A 17,232-nucleotide genomic window follows, 5' to 3' on the forward strand; every position below is an offset into this window, starting at 1 on the left:
CCCCCACAAGCATTTAGAGTACGCTCTCGGCCAATGAGACAGAAGCCAGGCTTCAGTGTGGCCGGCCAATCAGGAAGCCGGAAGGGGCGGGCGCTAAGATACGTGGCTCAACACGCGCTGGGGGAGGGGAAGCTCCGGGTCAAGGAGCAAACCCGGCACAAGATGGCGGCAGTAGCGGCAGTGGCGGCGCGTAGGAGGCGGTGAGGAGCCCGGATCCCGGGGGCGCGCCCGGGACGCCCCCAGACCCCCAAATCCCGTATCTCTCCTTCCTGTATGTTCTCCTGAGACTCCGCCACCTCCAGCCTCGTGAGGACTCTTTGTCTCTCTGGAGGCGGCCTTAGGTGCCCCCAGCCTCCTCGCCGCGTCGGGGGGCCCTTGTTTCTGGGGCTCTCCGCTCCGGCCCGGTGGCTCTAGAAGGCCGCAGCCTTGCGTTCTTCTTGGCCTTGGCCGCCCTCAGCCGCCGCCCTCCCCTGGCGGCTTGCGGCGGTTAACGCTGCCGCCTCTTTCCTGCAATGCGCGGGGCCATCGGGGCAGAGGAAGAGATGCGGCCCGGCCTCCGGGAATGCAGCCTGCTGCCCTGCGGCCCCTCAGCCGCGCTGGAAGCACCGTGGCCGGCAGTCTTGCATCCACTGCCCTTCTCGCCCTCCCCTCGAGAGCCCCGGACCCTGCCCTGCCCTTGTCTTCACGTGGACACCAGCCCTGGCTTGTTTGGTGTCCACGGTCGTTGGGCACGGCTGGGGCAGGATCCCGTTAAGTTCACAGTCGACCTGGATGACGTTGCTCAAACACAACAGTGGTTTGTTCTGCATTTATATTACTGAAAAGACGGTTCGAAACAGTCATCAGCGCCACAGAGTGTTTACCAGGACCTAACGGATGTATCGGGGGTGGGAGAGGCACGTACTGTCGGCAGTGGTGAAAAAAGCGTGGATCGTAAATTCGACTCCAGAAGCCTGTGACCTGAAACAATAAATGGGTGCACTTTTCCCTGCGACTCATTCCTGACCTTGGCTTGTGACCACCTCTTGCCCAGGGGCGTTCAAGGCATTCCTGAGTTCTTAGGGCCTTTCAACAGGTCACATCTGCAAAATCTTTCAGAAATCCTATCCCCACTGGCGTCTCTCCAAACCCATTTTATAGATTGTGCCAGTAGGACTCCAGGGAGTATTTAATTCACTGTACTTCTGATTACTGCTGCTTTGGGCTGGTGGACACGGGGTCAGTTGCTCAGGGTGTCCGCTGCAGTCACTCCTCAGGACCTGGGCCACATGCCTTGCTTTTGAGTTTTCTGGTAGCATTTCTTCTGCTGGTTTTGCTACTCCTTGTTCCTGCTTGACCTACTAAACCACAAAGCCTGGTGTTTTCCTCATCTTTCTGTGTGGCCTGGCTTGCCTTGCACATTCTTCTGGAACTGGAAGGCTTCCTGTGTTCTGTGATCTCCTTTCTAGTGATTTTCTTTACCTGTAGCTTTCAAGCAGATACTGAGGATATGCTGGATACAATGAGTTTGTAGGCCCTACTCTTTGGTTACCCTCTTAGCAGGTAGCAAAGTTTTAACGCTGAGGAGAAGTGTGTGTTTTTGTTTGTTCTCCCTTATTTGGAACACTTCCTCAGAGTGTGCTCCTCATCAGCCACTGGGAGAGCATGCTTAAACTGCAGATTCCCTGGGACCCGGGAATCTTCATTTAGTAAGCACTGCACATAACTTAACAGACGCTAAAGTGTGAGAATCCCTGTTTAGGATTTACTCAGAATGGATGCGTATATCCTTAACAAACTGACTTGTTCAGATAAGCCTGTTAGTCCCTTGTCTGTCATTTGATCGCATGTTGGGGAAGTGACAAGTTTGTGGTAACCTTGGTGTGATGGTCCTCAATGAGTCAGGCCCTGCTGGTGGTGAGTGCAATGCGCTGTACATCATGAAGTACCTGGGCCCTGCAGTTAGGCAGAGCTGAGTTCACCAGTGTCACCTCATACTGGCTGTTAAATCTTGGATGAATTATTGAACCTTTTATACCTCAGTGCTCCCATCTGGGAAAAATCCCAATCCTACATTCACCAAGAAAACAGTGTAAGAAAGGGAAAAGAGTTATTAGGGTGTGTAAAGAATTGGTTCTGAACACTGGTTGCCTATTAGAATTGTTTAGGGGAGTTTAAAATCTGATGCCCAGGTCCCACTTCAGGCCAATTAGATTGAAATCTCAGGGTGAGACCTGGGCCTAGACACTACTGAAAACTGCAGGGAGAGTTAAAAGTTAGTATAAGGCAGTTAGCCAGGCCCCGGGGTGCCTACTAGGACTCAATACAGGTTAGCTGTTGTTATTCTTTTCAAGCTTAGGTGGTGACAGTGGTGACTTATGTCAAAGATATAGCAGTGGAGATCAGAGGAGCAGGATGCCTAGAGTGTTGGGGATGTTAGGACCCTAGGAACCTGTGACCAGCAGGCTAGCTGAGGGTACATCTTGAGCTTTTTCACTGTAGGTCCCCCCAGTGTCTTGCCAATGAAAAGGCATGGCTTACTTTGTTTCTCTGTTCCACACATGGTACCACCACTTCCCCTGGGACTGGCTGTTACTGTTCCTTTCCTCTGAGAGGCTGATGTAACCTGAGTCAGTACCAGGCCTCTGAAGGCCAAGGATCCTTTGTCCACGTCCTCTGCCTTTCGAAGGAAAGGTGTGCGTGAGCCAGCTCCTCAGGCCCGACACTTAACCCCTGTCCACTCTGCCTTGTTTTCTGTTTAATGGGACTCTATCTTTCTCCCCTTTTAGGGTTGTGGTGGGAAGAGGCCTTTACCTCAGAAGGTGGGGCCCTTTCTGACCCTGTGCTGATCGTGCCCTCTTTGTCCTTTTCCCCCCTAGGTCTTGGACTGGTTTGGTACTGGCTTGTTTAGGGGTCTGCCTGGGAATTACACTTGCTGTGGATAGAAGCAACTTTAAGACCTGCGAAGAGAGTTCCTTCTGCAAGTATGACATTTCTGGGAGACTAGAACGGAAAGTAGGGTAACATGGGAGGTGTCTGTGGCAGATGAGGTAGCCTGGGGCACTGCAGCTGATAGAAGGACTTAGGGGCCTTGGGGAACCCTCCCCCGTTCTCAATCATTTCACATTGGCAGGAGGCAACGAAGCATACGGCCAGGCCATTCTCCATACCGAGCCTTGCTGGACTCTCTGCAGCTTGGTCCTGATGCCCTCACAGTCCATCTGATCAACGAAGTCACTAAGGTCGGGAGAAAAGGAAGAGTCTGGTGGGGGTGGAGGAATGGCTAAGGGGTAATTCGGGAAGAGGAAACTTATAGCCAACATCCCGTGCCATCTAACCTGGGACTTGTACTTTGTGAGGAATTCAGATTTCAGATCCCTTAGGCAAAGGGCTAGGAGGAGGAGACCCCCTCGGGAGAGAAATGGGTTCAGAGGGCATTTCCTGGTATAGCCCTTCCCTTTCTCAGACCCAGACCTCTGCCTCCACAGGTGTTGCTTGCGCTGGAGCTCCAGGGGCTTCGGAGGAACATGACTCGGATCAGAATTGATGAACTAGAGCCCCGGCGGCCCCGATACCGTGTGCCAGACGTGTTGGTGGCTGATCCCCCCACAGCTGGGTAAATTTTTCCTGAGAAACATATCCATCTCCATGGCCCTTTTCTCCTTCCTAATGAACCTTTATTTGGCAGCTGACTTTCTCTTCCGCATTGGGATAATAGCTGAGTAGCACCCGGCAGCTCTCCTCAGCCTTCCCTCATCTGTTCCTCTGTTTCACTTGTTTTCTCGACTGATCGATTGATTGGCCAATCTGCTTGGCTTGCGGGATCTTAGTTCCCCAACCGGGGATTGAACCTGCGCTCTCGGCAGTGAAAGCACAGGGTCTTAATCACTGGACTGCCAGGGAATTCCCTCACTTGTTTTCTCTTTCACCCTTTATCTTCATTCAGTCAGCAAAGAAATACTGCTTCCTCTTCTGTGCCAGGCCTGGCCTAGGTGCTGGAGATACAAGAGGGAGTCAGCAAGGCCATGGAGCTCGCCTTCCAGGAATACAGTGTCTCTGTGGTTGGTTCCTCCCTTCCCTTCCTGTCCTGTCCCCCGTCTTGTCTCATCTGTTTTTTTTCTTCTCTTTTCTCTCTCTTTTCTTTCTCCCCTTCCTCCCTTCCTTCCCTCTTTCCCTCCTTCCCTTCCTCCCTCCTCAATTTCTCCTCAGATATTCAGGATAGGATTATTCAAATACTCGGGTCATGACACATCGTCGTCATTATTCCACGCATGGCTCTCTGTTAAGTATTTAACTTAGAAAATAACATGATAACATGATAAACCCTTCACCTAACCCAAACATATACATCTCACTATCCTGTACTCCTTCAGAGATGATTGTTATTCTGAAATTTATTATTCCCTTGTTTTTTTGTTCTCACAGTTATATCGTGGGTATGTATATACATATACACACTTCATACATTTGCCTAAGCAATAAATTATGTGATTTTGTTTTTGAGTTTTATAGGGAAAATATCTTAGTGAATGTGGTCTTTTGGGATTTCCTTTTTTCATTTAGCTGGATTTAACTTTGTTGCCTGTAGCTCCAGAAACTCATTTTTACTGCTGTATAATATTATGTTTATGAATATATCCCGATTTACTTATACATTTCTGTGTTGATGGGCATTTGGGTTGTTTCCAGTGTTGGCGTGAACATTCTTGTCCATGTCTCCTGTCTCCCTGTGCAGGAGTTTCTCTTTGGTGTATAGCTAAGAGAAGAACTGCAGAGTTGTAGAATATGGAAATCATCAACTTTCCAAGATAAAGCCAAAGTGGCTTACCAATTTACACTTCCACCAGCAATATATAAGAGGCTTATTGAACTGCATCTTCTTCAACCCTTGGTACTATTGGACTTAATTTGTTTCAGTGGAATGGCTGTAGGATGATACCATGTGGTGGTCTTGGCTTGCTTGTCTTCCCCAGTTTATTACTGATATTGAGCATGTCTTCATATATTTATCTGTCATTCTGGTTTACTACTCTGTGAAATGGAAGTTCACTGCTCTGCTCATTTTCCTTTTATGTTTGTTGTCACTGATTTGTAGAAATTCATTAGTCTTGATACCAATTCTTTATTACTTACATGTATTGCAGCTGTCGTTTCCCAGATTGTAGCTTATCTTTTTCCTTTTCTAAAGGTGCCTTGAAAAAAAAAAAGATTTTTTAATTTTATTTTTAAAATTTATTTATTTATTTACTTTTGGCTGCATTGGGTCTTTCGTTGCTGTGTGCAGGCTACTCTTCGTTGCAGTCCGCGGGCTTCTCTTTGCGGGGCACAAGCTCTAGGTGCGCAGGCTCAGTAGTTGTGGCTCGAGGGCTTAGGGATCTTAGGCTCCGCGGCCTGTGGGATCTTCCCAGACCAAGGATCGAACCCATGTCCCCTGCACTGGCAGGCAGATTCTTAACCACTGCGCCACCAGGGAAGTCCCAACGATTTTTTAATTTGAGAATAGTTTTAGGTTTATAGGAAAGTTTCAAGAATATTATGAGAGTTCCTGTATACCCTGTACTCCTGTCTTCCCCTATTAACATTATTGTGGTATATTTGTCATACATAATGAATTGATATCATTATTGTTAACTAAAGTTCTTCTTTTTTCTTTTTTTTCTTTTTTTCATTCCTTTTTTTAAAGTGTTTTTATTTTTTTAAATTTTATTTATTTATTTATTTTGGCTGCATTGGGTCTTCATTGCTGCGTGCGGGCTTTCTCTAGTTGTGGCGAGCGGGGGCTTCATTGTGGTGCACAGGCTTCTCATTGCGGTGGCTCCTCTTGTTGCGGAGCACGGGCTCTAGGTTCGTGGGCTTCAGTAGTTGTGGTGCTCTGGCTCAGTAGTTGTGGCGCACGAGCTTAGCTGCTCCAAGACATGTGGGATCTTCCCGGACCGCTGATCAAACCCGTGTCCCCTGCGTTGATAGGCGGATTCTTAACCACTGCGCCACCATTTCATTTTTTTTTTAATTGAAGTGTAGTTGATGTACAATATTACGTAAGTTATGGGTGTACAATATAGTGATTCACAATTTTTAAAGGTTGTACACCATTAATAGCTATTATAAAATAACGGCTATATTCCTTGTGTTGTATGATATATCCTTGTAGCTTAAAGTCCATATTTTATTCAGATTTCCTTAGTTTTTTGTTATTTATTTATTTATTTATGGCTGCATTAGGTCTTCGTTGCTGCGTGCGGGCTTTCTCTAGTTGCAACAAGCAAGCTTCTCATTTCAGTGACTTCTTTTGTTGCGGAGCATGGGCTTTAGGCGCGTGGTCTTCAGTAGTTGTGGTGCACGGGCTTAGTTGCCCTGAAGCATGTGGGATCTTCCCGGACCAGGGATTGAATCCGAGTCCCCTGCATTGGCAGGCGGATTCTTTACTACGCCACCAGGGAAGTCCCAGATTTCCTTAGTTTTTACCTAATGTCCTTCTTCTGCTTCACGATCCCATTCAGGATACTGTTTTATATTTAGTTGTCACGTCTCCTGAGGCTCCTCTAGACTGGGACAGTTCCTCAGACTTTTCTTGTTTTTGATTACCCTTAGGTTATCTTTCAATAAATAGAAATTCTGAATTTTATGTTGTCAGGTAGATAAGTCTCTTACCTTTTGGTGTTAGTGTTTTCTAAGTTGTGTTTAAATAATCGTTCTCTACCTCAGAGTCAGAAAAATATTTTTTTATATTTTCTTCTAAAGGTTTTACTTTAAAATTTTAAGTCATAATCTGTCTGGAGTTGATATTTGTATCTGGTATGAGGTAGGAGTGTGATACCATTTCTTTTCTATATAGAAAATGTGTTTTTCCACTCTGTTGTTTTTGTTTGTTTGTTTGTTTTAAATGTTGAGCCTTCTTTTAATTTATTTATTTTTATTTTTGGCTGTGTTGGGTCTTCGTTTCTGTACAAGGGCTTTCTCTAGTTGTGGCAAGCGGGGGCCACTCTTCATCACGGTGCGTGGGCCTCTCACTGTTGCGGCCTCTCTTGTTGCGGAGCACAGTCTCCAGACGCGCAGGCTCAGTAGTTGTGGCTCACGGGCCCAGTTGCTCCGCGGCATTTGGGATCTTCCCAGACCAGGGATCGAACCCGTGTCCCCTGCATTAGCAGGCAGATTCTTAACCACTGCGCCACCAGGGAAGCCCTCTACTCTGTAATTGAATAGTCCTCCTGACCTCACTGAACTGCCATGCCATCTGTTACAGCTCAACATTCTAAGATGCTTGGGTCTGTTTCCAGGCTCTTTATTTGATTCCTTTGGTCAACTTATCTGTCCCTGTACTGTTACCACACTGCCTGTATAGCTCTTAGCAGGTCCCCCGTCTTCTAAGTGTCATGACTACTCCTGGCACTTTGCACTTCCTTATATCCCTTTTGATCTCTTTCCCAGGCTTTCTGTCTCTGGCCGGGATGACAACAGCGTGGAGCTAACCGTGGCTGAGGGACCCTATAAAATCATCTTGACGGCACGGCCATTCCGCCTTGACTTACTGGAGGACCGCAGCCTTCTGCTCAGTGTCAATGCCCGAGGACTCTTAAATTTTGAGCACCAGAGGGCTCCCAGGGTCTCGTGAGTACAGGGGTCAGGAGTGAAGGAACCTAGGGGTGTTGTAGGGTCTGGCACTGGGTCCCTGGGAGGAGACAGGGCGGTAGTAGAGCCAGGTCGGGGCTGGGGGCTGGGAGAAGCTGACCATCAGGGAGGGTAGGAAGCAGACCTGGGTCTAAGTTTTCTCCATTTCCTGTACAGACCAGGAGGCAGTCACTTTTGTCCGTGAGCTGTACCCTGGGCACCTCCTCCCTGAGAGGCCTGCTTGGGTCTGCCTTTCCCTCTTCCCCCTCTCACACCATCACACTTCCCAGATTTATTTTCTTCCTTTTTTTTGTTTTGTTTTGTTTTGTTTTTTGTTTTTAATTTCTTCCCCCACCCCATCTCTGGAAGTTTGTCGACTGAAACTCACTTTTATGTTTCTGTTTTTGTGTTGGTTTTGTGCCTCCTTTTCCCCTTCCCTACCCATCTCCTCCTGCCCCAGTTTCTCGGATAAAGTTAGTCTCACGCTCGGTAGCATTTGGGATAAGATCAAGAACCTTTTCTCTAGGTAAATCCATGACCACTGGTGCTGTATCTGTTCCTATGCCCTTACCCGCCCTTCACTCTGGCCCCCAGGGAAGGTGCCCCAGACACTTCCATACCCTGTCCTTCACTCACCTCTTTTTCCCCAGCTATATGGTCTCTGGTTCCCGTTCCCCATTCCCCTGGCTAGGAGCCCCCTGGGAGTAGGAAGATGAAATGTTGGATATCCTTGAGGAATGTAGGGAGCTTCTTGCTTTGCCAAGGGGTGGAGAGATGCTGCCTGTTGCTGGGGTTCCTGCCTCTCAGCTGGCGTGCACTGAGGCTCTGGGCAGGGCTGCTTGCCAGCTGCCCTTGAAAGCATCCTTTGGCAGAATCTCTTGTTTGAGTCACTTTGTAGAGGCTTGACCATGGTTATGACTCACTTGTCTTTGCAAAACCCTGTGTCACGCCAGGAGGCTGAGGCCCGGTGAGGGAAGTTTGGGCCAGAGTCTCTTGGTAGAGGCAGCAGGGCTAGGACTGGCATTCCGAACCCAGGCCCTTGAACCTGTCTGCCGGTCTCTTCTGGAAGGCTGGCAGAGGCTGGTGGTCTGGGCCTGTGTTTGGAAGGCACCTCTTGGTGGCATTTACTTCTCATTTCCCTTTCTCGTTTCTCTCCCTGTCCTTTGCACACTTACCTGCTCACTGGGGGTCCCTTTCCAAGCTTTAACATTCAGTCCCTTCCTCCAATGCCTTCGTTCCTTTGGACCCTTGGCTCTCTATTCCCTCACCCCTCCTTCCACTAGCCCCTCGTCCCTGCCCCCTCTGGATTGGAGCAGACAGCTCTCCTACCTTCCAGGCAAGGATCAAAAGACCCAGCTGAGGGCGATGAGGCCCAGCCCGAGGAAACACCTGGGGATGGTGACAAGGCAAGTTGATGGGGGTGGGTGGTTGGAGCACAGGGCTGGCTGGGAGGGTGGAGGGGAAAGGCCCACAAGAAATTTGAGCTTAGTCTTGCCGTCACGGATGGGATTTAGAAAATGGGCAAGGGAAGAGAGAGGACCTGGTGTGTGATTGAGTAGTGGTCTGCTTTCTCCTTCCAGCCAGACGAGACCCAGGGGAAGGCAGAGCAAGACGAGCCAGGAGCCTGGGAAGAGACATTTAAAACTCACACTGACAGCAAGCCCTATGGTGAGGGGCTGGGAGAGCTTTGGGCAGGAGGACAGGGAGTCCTTGCCAAGCAGAAGCTCTGGAGCTCATCTTTTGCTTTTCTTCCAGGCCCCACGTCTGTGAGTTTGGACTTCTCTCTGCCAGGCATGGAGCACGTGTATGGGATCCCCGAGCATGCAGACAACCTGAGGCTGAAAGTCACTGAGTGAGTCCTACAGTGACATCAGGATATGGGGGGAGGGAAGGGGTCAGAAGTCAGGGCTGTGGGAGATGTGCATACAGATTAGACACTCCAGACAAGCATGGCTCACTTCCTGTGCCAGAGAACCTTTGGCCATCAGAAAATTCTGCTTTGAGAAAGGGCAGAGGGGCCAGTTTTTATCCCTCATTGGTGTCTGTGGGGCTGGGGCTGTGTGTGCCATGGCCTGGGGCCAGTCTGTCTGTCTGCCTGCAGGGGTGGGGAGCCATATCGCCTCTACAATTTGGACGTCTTCCAGTATGAGCTGTACAACCGCATGGCCCTATATGGGTCTGTGCCTGTGCTCCTAGCACACAGCGCTCATCGGGACCTGGGCATCTTCTGGCTCAACGCCGCGGAGACCTGGGTTGACATATCCTCCAACACTGCAGGCAAGGTGAGAGCACAGGCATGGGGAGCGATAAGGGAGGGAATCGTCAGGCCTTGAAACAAACGGGTGTGTTAGGGGCATTTGCTTTGAAGAGGCTGGTAGGGTGGCCTATTTGGATACCTGTTTGGGGACTGGGTGAGAGACAGGCCCTGGGCCTTGTGAGCAGCATATGAGTTTCCCAGACACTCCCAGAAGACACAGACTCACGGGGAAGGTATTTCCTTTTTTGCATTTATTAATACGTTTGTTATTGAGTATGCGTTAGGAGCTCTAGACCCTTTTCTAGGTGCTGGGGATATATTGCTCACTGAGTTAGGAAAGGAGGAAGACAGATTAAACAGGTAACAGAGGGAAGATGAGTTCAGTGGTGGTAAGTTCTAAGAAAGAAGTGCAGCGGTCATGTGATGGGGTGGGCAGTGCTGCTTATGATGGGGCCCAGGGAAGCCTCACTGAGGAGTTAACGTTTAATCTCAGCCCGAAGTGACTCAAGGAGCCAGCTGTGTGAGGACTCTGAGGAAAACACTGCTGCTTTGTCTTTGGGTTGGGAAGCAAGAGGGTGGTATCAGACCTCTCTCTGGTCCCCTCTGCAGACCCTGTTTGGGAAGATGCTGGACTACCTACAGGGCTCTGGGGAGACCCCACAGACAGATGTTCGCTGGATGTCAGAGAGTGGCATCATTGATGTCTTCCTGCTACTTGGGCCGTCTGTCTTTGATGTCTTCCGGCAGTACACTAGCCTCACAGGTACGCGGTGTCCCTACTCTGTCAGCCTGCAGCCTCCCTTTCTGGTCCTTGGCTTCTTGAGGGATGACTGCATTTTCAGAAATCCTGTGCCTTGGCCCGTTCTCTAGCCCTGTGCCCTTTCATCTCCCTCATTGGCCCCGGGTTGAGCCTGACCCCATTGTGACCCCCATCCCTCACTGAACCTGCAGGGACCCAGGTATTGCCCCCGCTCTTCTCCCTCGGCTACCACCAGAGCCGCTGGAACTATCGGGACGAGGCTGACGTTCTGGAAGTTGATCAGGGCTTTGATGATCACAACCTGCCTTGCGATGTCATCTGGCTGGACATTGAGCATGCTGATGGCAAGCGGTATTTCACCTGGGACCCCAGCCGTTTCCCCCAGCCCCTCACCATGCTTGAGCATTTGGCCTCCAAGAGGCGGAAGGTAAGAGGGCCGCAGCCATGGTTGGTTTTCTCAGGCATGATAGCCCTGGAGAACTCTGACCACCCATGTTCCGTGCCCCCAGCTGGTGGCCATCGTGGACCCCCACATCAAGGTGGACTCTGGCTACCGCGTACATGAAGAGTTGCAGAACCTGGGTCTGTACGTTAAAACCCGGGATGGCTCTGACTATGAAGGCTGGTGCTGGCCAGGTAGGTGGGCCCGGAATTGAAGGAGGCTATTCGGAGACCAGGGAGCTAGAGTGGAGGCTGTTTTGCCCCTCAGGGGTTGAAAGCCATCCTTGATTTCTTCTAGGCGCAGCTGGTTACCCTGATTTCACCAATCCCAAGATGAGGGCCTGGTGGGCTAACATGTTTCGCTTTGACAATTATGAGGTATGGCAGCCCCTCCCCGACCTGCCTCTGTCTTTCCCACTCTACCTCTTGGAATCAGTCATTCTCTGCCTGCTAGCCCTGCTATGGTTGGTTGCTCATAAGATATCGGGGCCTTGATGATCCTGGGAGGGCCCTGAGAAATGCATCTTTCTGGATTCCTAGGGGCTCTCTGCTCTGACACTGTTTGTCTTCTTCCTCCCCTCTGTCGTCTGTCCCCATTTTCTGCCTTGTGTTCTCAGGGCTCATCTCCCAACCTCTATGTCTGGAATGACATGAATGAACCGTCTGTGTTCAATGGTCCTGAGGTCACCATGCTCAAGGATGCCCAGCATTATGGGGGCTGGGAGCACCGAGACGTGCATAACATCTATGGCCTCTACGTGGTAAGGGACTGAGAGAGGAGAGACCAAGGGCTGAGAACTTGCACCGATGACAGCTGGCTTTTGCTCCTCACGACCCTTCTTTCCTGTTCCCACGCAGCACATGGCGACTGCTGATGGGCTGGTGCTGCGCTCCGGGGGCATAGAACGCCCCTTTGTCCTGAGCAGGGCTTTCTTTGCTGGCTCCCAGCGCTTTGGTAAGATTTGGAGAATAAAGCCGTAGCAGAGGGACCTGGGCCTGGTTCTTGGAGAAGTCTGTCCATCCTCTGAGAGTTACGTACTTCCTTCCAGCTGTTCACTAAAGCGAGGCAGGGAGTGGGAGGGCCAGTCCCTGTTGAAGTGCTCTTGTGAACTCCGCCATCTTCAGCAGGACTCTGGGGGCCCCAGAGGAGATGTGGCAGGTTAGAGAGGTCAGCTATATAAAAGGCTGAGCCCCTTCACTGTTTGCAAGTTCCCTCCCTCTTTTCTTCCTCAGGAGCCGTGTGGACAGGTGACAATGCTGCCGAATGGGACCATTTGAAGATCTCTATTCCTATGTGTCTCAGCTTGGGGCTGGTGGGACTTTCCTTCTGCGGAGGTGAGAGGGGGAGGAACTTGGAGCCTTGCTTTGGCGGGAGAGGGGCAAGGCAGAGGGCATAAAACCTAGGCCTGAGCAGAGAACTGACAGTCCACGGTGGGGCCTTGGGGGGCTCCTTAGGCAGCAGCCCTCCTTCACCCTCTTTTCCAATCGGTTTCCTCCCTCCCCTCTCTAGCGGATGTGGGCGGCTTCTTCAAAAATCCAGAGCCAGAGCTGCTTGTGCGCTGGTACCAGATGGGTGCCTACCAGCCATTCTTCCGGGCACATGCCCACTTGGACACTGGTCGGCGAGAGCCGTGGTTGTTACCGTCTCAGTACCATGACATAATCCGAGACGCCTTGGGTCAGCGATATTCCCTACTGCCCTTCTGGTACACCCTCTTCTATCAGGCCCATCGTGAAGGGATTCCTATCATGAGGTGAGGCATTCAGTTGGGTCTGTGTAGAATGGACTGAGATGGCTGGGAGACTGGGTTCCATCTCTGGGCCTCTTTCTTCATTCGCCAGGGCCTTGTAAAGGAGGGAAATCTGACTGCAAGGTCAAGAGTAAGAAGAGACCAGTGGGGAGATGAAGAGCAGTAAACGTTACTGAGTGCTTATGACATGCCAGGCATTACTCATCACTATCCCCAGAGCCAGAAACAAGTCAGACAAGTGTCCTACCCTTGTGGAGCTTACATTCTTGGGAGGAAGACAGAGAGACATGTAAACAAATATGGAAATAGGAAAACTGCCAAAACTGACAAGCTTTTTGAAGAAAATAGAACAGGGTAATGGAGTTAAGTTCCACAAACAGGCCACATAGGGCTTCCCTGGTGGCGCAGTGGTTGAGAGTCCGCCTACCGATGCAGGGGACACGGGTTCGTGCCCCGGTCCGGGAAGATCCCACGTGCCGCGGAGCGGCTGGGCCCGTGAGCCATGGCCGCTGAGCCTGCGCGTCCGGAGCCTGTGCTCCGCAACGGGAGAGGCCACAACAGTGAGAGGCCCGCGTACCGCAAAAAAAAAAAAAAAAAAAACCAGGCCACGTAAAGATGAGCCCTGACTGATGAGTAAGACAGACTTTTGTGACTCAGAGGAAGAATGTTCCAAGCAGGGGAGACTCCAAGTGCAAAAATTATGAAATGGAAATGAGTTTGTTGTGTTCCAGGAGTAGGAACAAACCAGTGTGTCTCAGGGGTAAAGAACCAGAGGGAGAGGTAGATGAGGTGGAGTGGAAAATTCAACCTGAACTGGAGGGCTTTTCAGGCCAGGATAATGAAGTGGCCACTGGGAGGTAGCTATGCAGAGCAGTTTCCAGAGGGAGCAGAGTGGGAGGAGGCAGGGAGACGGGTTAGGAAGTTAAATGTCTAGACCAAGGTTAGAGTGCATAGCTGAGTCCCTAAGCCTGCTGGGCTGTCTGGCTGCCAGCTCGCGGGTCTTTCCCCTGTGCTCTTCTTTTTGCCAGTGCCTGGGGTAGCATCTTTGACTTCTGCCAAACAGCAAGTGTCTTCCTTTCTTGTCCTGCTTCCTTCCTAGGCCCCTGTGGGTGCATTATCCTCAGGATGTGACCACCTTCAGTATAGATGATCAGTTCCTGCTTGGTGAGAAACCAAGGGGGACAGTTAGTGGTGGGTTGGGATAGGGCTGACAGTTAGTGGTGGGTTGGGATAGGGCTGAGAAGAAGCAAGCACTGTGAGAGATATGTCTGTGGATGTGCAGGGAGGGAGGAGTGAACGAGGCCAGGGGTGCAAGGGGGTGGGTGCTCTAGGGCTCCCTCTTTGGGAACTGATCTCCCCAATTCAGAGTTGATTCTGCTGTGTCTTAGGGGATGCATTGCTGGTTCACCCTGTATCAGACTCTGAGGCTCATGGCGTGCAGGTCTATCTGCCTGGCCAAGGGGAGGTGAGTTAAGGAAGGGTGTGGTGGGGAAAGGTGGTGGAGGTCAGAGAGGGTAAATAGAGTGGGGGGTCCTCTGTGCAGTGAGTGACCGAGTATATCTTCTGCACCCACAGGTGTGGTATGACGTTCATAGCTACCAGAAGCATCATGGTCCCCAGACCCTGTATCTGCCTGTAACGCTAAGCAGTGTGAGTATGCCTGGCCCAGCTGCCAGCTCCATCTGCCTGTAGGTTTCCAGAAGGGGAGAGAGTGTATACTTTGGAGTCCAGTTCCTAAGGGGACACAGATACGCACGAGCAAAAGGTATTGCAGAGCCCAGGGTTGAACAACAGGGCTACTTCATCCCAGCACTGCTCTTGCCCTAGATCCCTGTGTTCCAGCGTGGAGGGACAATTGTGCCCCGCTGGATGCGAGTGCGGCGTTCTTCAGACTGCATGAAGGATGACCCCATCACTCTTTTCGTTGCACTCAGCCTCCAGGTGAGCGCGTAGGCAGGGAGCCTCCTCAACCATCTGCCTACCTTCCTAGGATTCAGTCCCTTGGGGATGTGCCCCTCACTCCCTCTTGGGCTCAGGCTCTCGCCTACCCCACTTCCTGCTCAGGGTACGGCCCAAGGAGAGCTCTTTCTAGATGATGGGCACACGTTCAACTATCAGACTCGCCATGAGTTCCTGCTGCGTCGATTCTCATTCTCTGGCAACACCCTCGTCTCCAGGTAAGGAGGTACCCTTTCTTCCTTGGCAGCCTCTGGGATGCTTACAGCTCACTGCGCTCTTACACCATGGCCCTGCTCTGCTCTCCTCCTTTCTGCTCTGACAGTTTTCTTCCTGATGGGTATCCATTTTTGCTTCCTCCAGCTCAGCAGACCCCAAAGGCCACTTTGAGACACCAATTTGGATTGAGCGGGTGGTGATAATAGGGGCTGGAAAGCCAGCAACCGTGGTACTCCAGACAAAAGGTGAGTGATCTGGCCTCCAGGTGGGGAAAGAGGAGAAGCAGGGGCAGGGTTGGGGACCCCCTGCGTATAGGAAAGTAGTTGCTATTGACTCTGGCACTCTTTCTCTTTCCTCCACCAGGATCTCCTGAGAGCCGCCTGTCCTTCCAGCATGACCCTGAGACCTCTGTGTTGATCCTGCGCAAGCCTGGCGTCAGTGTGGTATCCGACTGGAGTATTCACCTGCGATAACCCAAGGGATGTTGGGGTGGGGTGTGATGGTCGTGATAGTTACTCTTCCTTCTGCCCTGGAGTTTGACCTTCCCCAGACTTCACCTTTCTTATCTCAAGATCCACATTCTGCCAACATCTGGGCAGGATGAGAGGGCTTTCCCTGGGCTCTGAATTCATTTTGTGATCTCCTGACCTCTCCCACCCCATTGACACCACATCTCCCTTCATCCCCAAATATTCTGTTGCTCTGACTGGAGCACATTCACCTGTGAAGACCTGGGGACCACAGGGCCCTTGCTTTCCCTTCTCTTTTCTTTCTTCTGGGGGCCCTGAATCTCCTCCATACCCTCTCCATTCATGTCTCTTGTGTGTTGATGCCATTTCTTGGAAGAAGATGAGGGCAGTGAGCTCTAGGGCTCCTTTTCCCCTTCCCCTTCCCTCTCCAGCAAATTGTTCTCCCTCTTCATTTCTTCCTCCTGGCTCTTCTCTATCAGGCCTCCCCCTTTTTATGCCCCATTGATGCACTGGGTCCACCCCTTACCCTGATAAGGGATGAATGGATCAAAGGAGTGAGGTTGCTGGAAAACATCCTCTTCCCTGGCATCCCAGCCTTTTCTCTCCCTGCTTCTATCTAGAGCAGCTGCGGTTCTGACAGGGGCAGTTCTACCTCCCCTGTCCCTTGGGGGAAAGAAGTTTCCACTCCTTAAGAGGGGATGAGCGAGACTTCTTTTGCCTCCTAAAATTTTGTCCCCTTGAGGGGCATTCCAGATGGAGAAATCAGTTGTGGTTTCATCGAATCGTGGTCACCTGTATTTATTGCTGGGGGAAGGCTGAGGGTGGGGGGGATGATCATGTGCGCTCAGGGTTGGCCCAGGGCCCTGGGTGGGGGGTGGGGGAGGACTAACTGGGGATGATGGGGAACGTTTGTGGGAATTTTTTTTACTTCCTTTGGGCCCCCAGCTGTGACAGGTTTTGATAAAAGGAGAAACAATAAAGAGAGAAACCATAAATAACTGTTGGCGTCTGGATTCCAGTTCTGGCCTGAACCACAGACGCCTAAAAGCCCGAGGACCTGACATTTTCATTTAGCTTCAGCATAAGCCTCATTGGTTGAGCAAAATGAGTGAGTGCAAGCCTCCTTCAGCTTGCTTGATGACATTTTTTAAAAATTAATTTATTTATTTTTGGCTGCATTGGGTCCTCGTTGCTGCACGTGGGCTTTCTCTAGTTGCGGCGAGCGGGGGCTACTCTTCGTTGTGGTGTGCGGGCTTCTCATTGCCGTGGCTTCTCTTTGTTGCGGAGCATGGGCTCTAGGCGCATGGACTTCAGTAGTTGTGGTACGCGGGCTCTGTAGTTGTGGCTCACAGGCTCTAGAACGCAGGCTGAGTAGTTGCGCACGGGCTTAGTTGCTCTGTGGCATGTGGGATCTTCCTGGACCAGGGCTGGAACCCATGTCCCCTGCATTGGCAGGCGGATTCTTAGCCATTGCGCCACAGGGATGTCCCTGATGCCAGTATTTTCATAGAGGAGCCCAGCAAGGTCATCAGATTTTAGTAGGCCTAGTTAATAGTGGTGACCAGAGCTAACGGGGTCCCTCTTGAATAGAAATAGCTATATGTCAGATGTTCTCATACTAAAGACTGCTTCTCTTTTTTTTGTGTGTGGTATGCGGGCCTCTCACTGTTGTGGCCTCTCCCGTTGCAGAGCACAGGCTCCAAACGCACAGGCTCAGCGGCCATGGCTCACGGGCCCAGCCGCTCTGCGGCATGTGGGATCCTCCCGGACCGGGGCACGAACCCGCGTCGG

At 51.1% G+C, this 17,232-nt stretch overlaps 1 protein-coding gene across 2 annotated transcripts; it reads left to right on the forward strand.

The window, feature by feature from the left end:
* Nucleotides 1–111: 111 nt before the first annotated feature.
* GANAB (glucosidase II alpha subunit) lies at nucleotides 112–16,261 on the forward strand. Of its 2 annotated transcripts, XM_082626436.1 has the most exons (25): nucleotides 112–200; nucleotides 2,859–2,963; nucleotides 3,113–3,221; nucleotides 3,468–3,595; nucleotides 7,408–7,587; nucleotides 8,048–8,113; nucleotides 8,924–8,997; nucleotides 9,172–9,255; nucleotides 9,343–9,439; nucleotides 9,689–9,869; nucleotides 10,454–10,607; nucleotides 10,796–11,031; nucleotides 11,114–11,240; nucleotides 11,344–11,423; nucleotides 11,663–11,806; nucleotides 11,904–12,000; nucleotides 12,279–12,380; nucleotides 12,556–12,799; nucleotides 13,896–13,960; nucleotides 14,185–14,261; nucleotides 14,372–14,446; nucleotides 14,624–14,737; nucleotides 14,861–14,973; nucleotides 15,116–15,216; nucleotides 15,335–16,261. In XM_082626436.1, the coding sequence occupies exons 1-25, from the start codon at nucleotides 163–165 to the stop codon at nucleotides 15,442–15,444; spliced, it is 2,901 nt and encodes a 966-aa protein (XP_082482562.1). In that variant the 5' UTR covers nucleotides 112–162; the 3' UTR covers nucleotides 15,445–16,261. The 2 variants fall into 2 exon arrangements, with proteins under 2 accessions (XP_082482562.1, XP_082482563.1); XM_082626437.1 differs by lacking the exon at nucleotides 8,048–8,113.
* The last annotated feature ends 971 nt before the right edge of the window (nucleotides 16,262–17,232 follow it).

The sequence above is a fragment of the Mesoplodon mirus genome (assembly GCF_964341445.2).
Source record: "Mesoplodon mirus genome assembly, chromosome: 7".
In the NCBI taxonomy this organism is placed as follows: Eukaryota; Metazoa; Chordata; class Mammalia; order Artiodactyla; family Ziphiidae; genus Mesoplodon; species Mesoplodon mirus.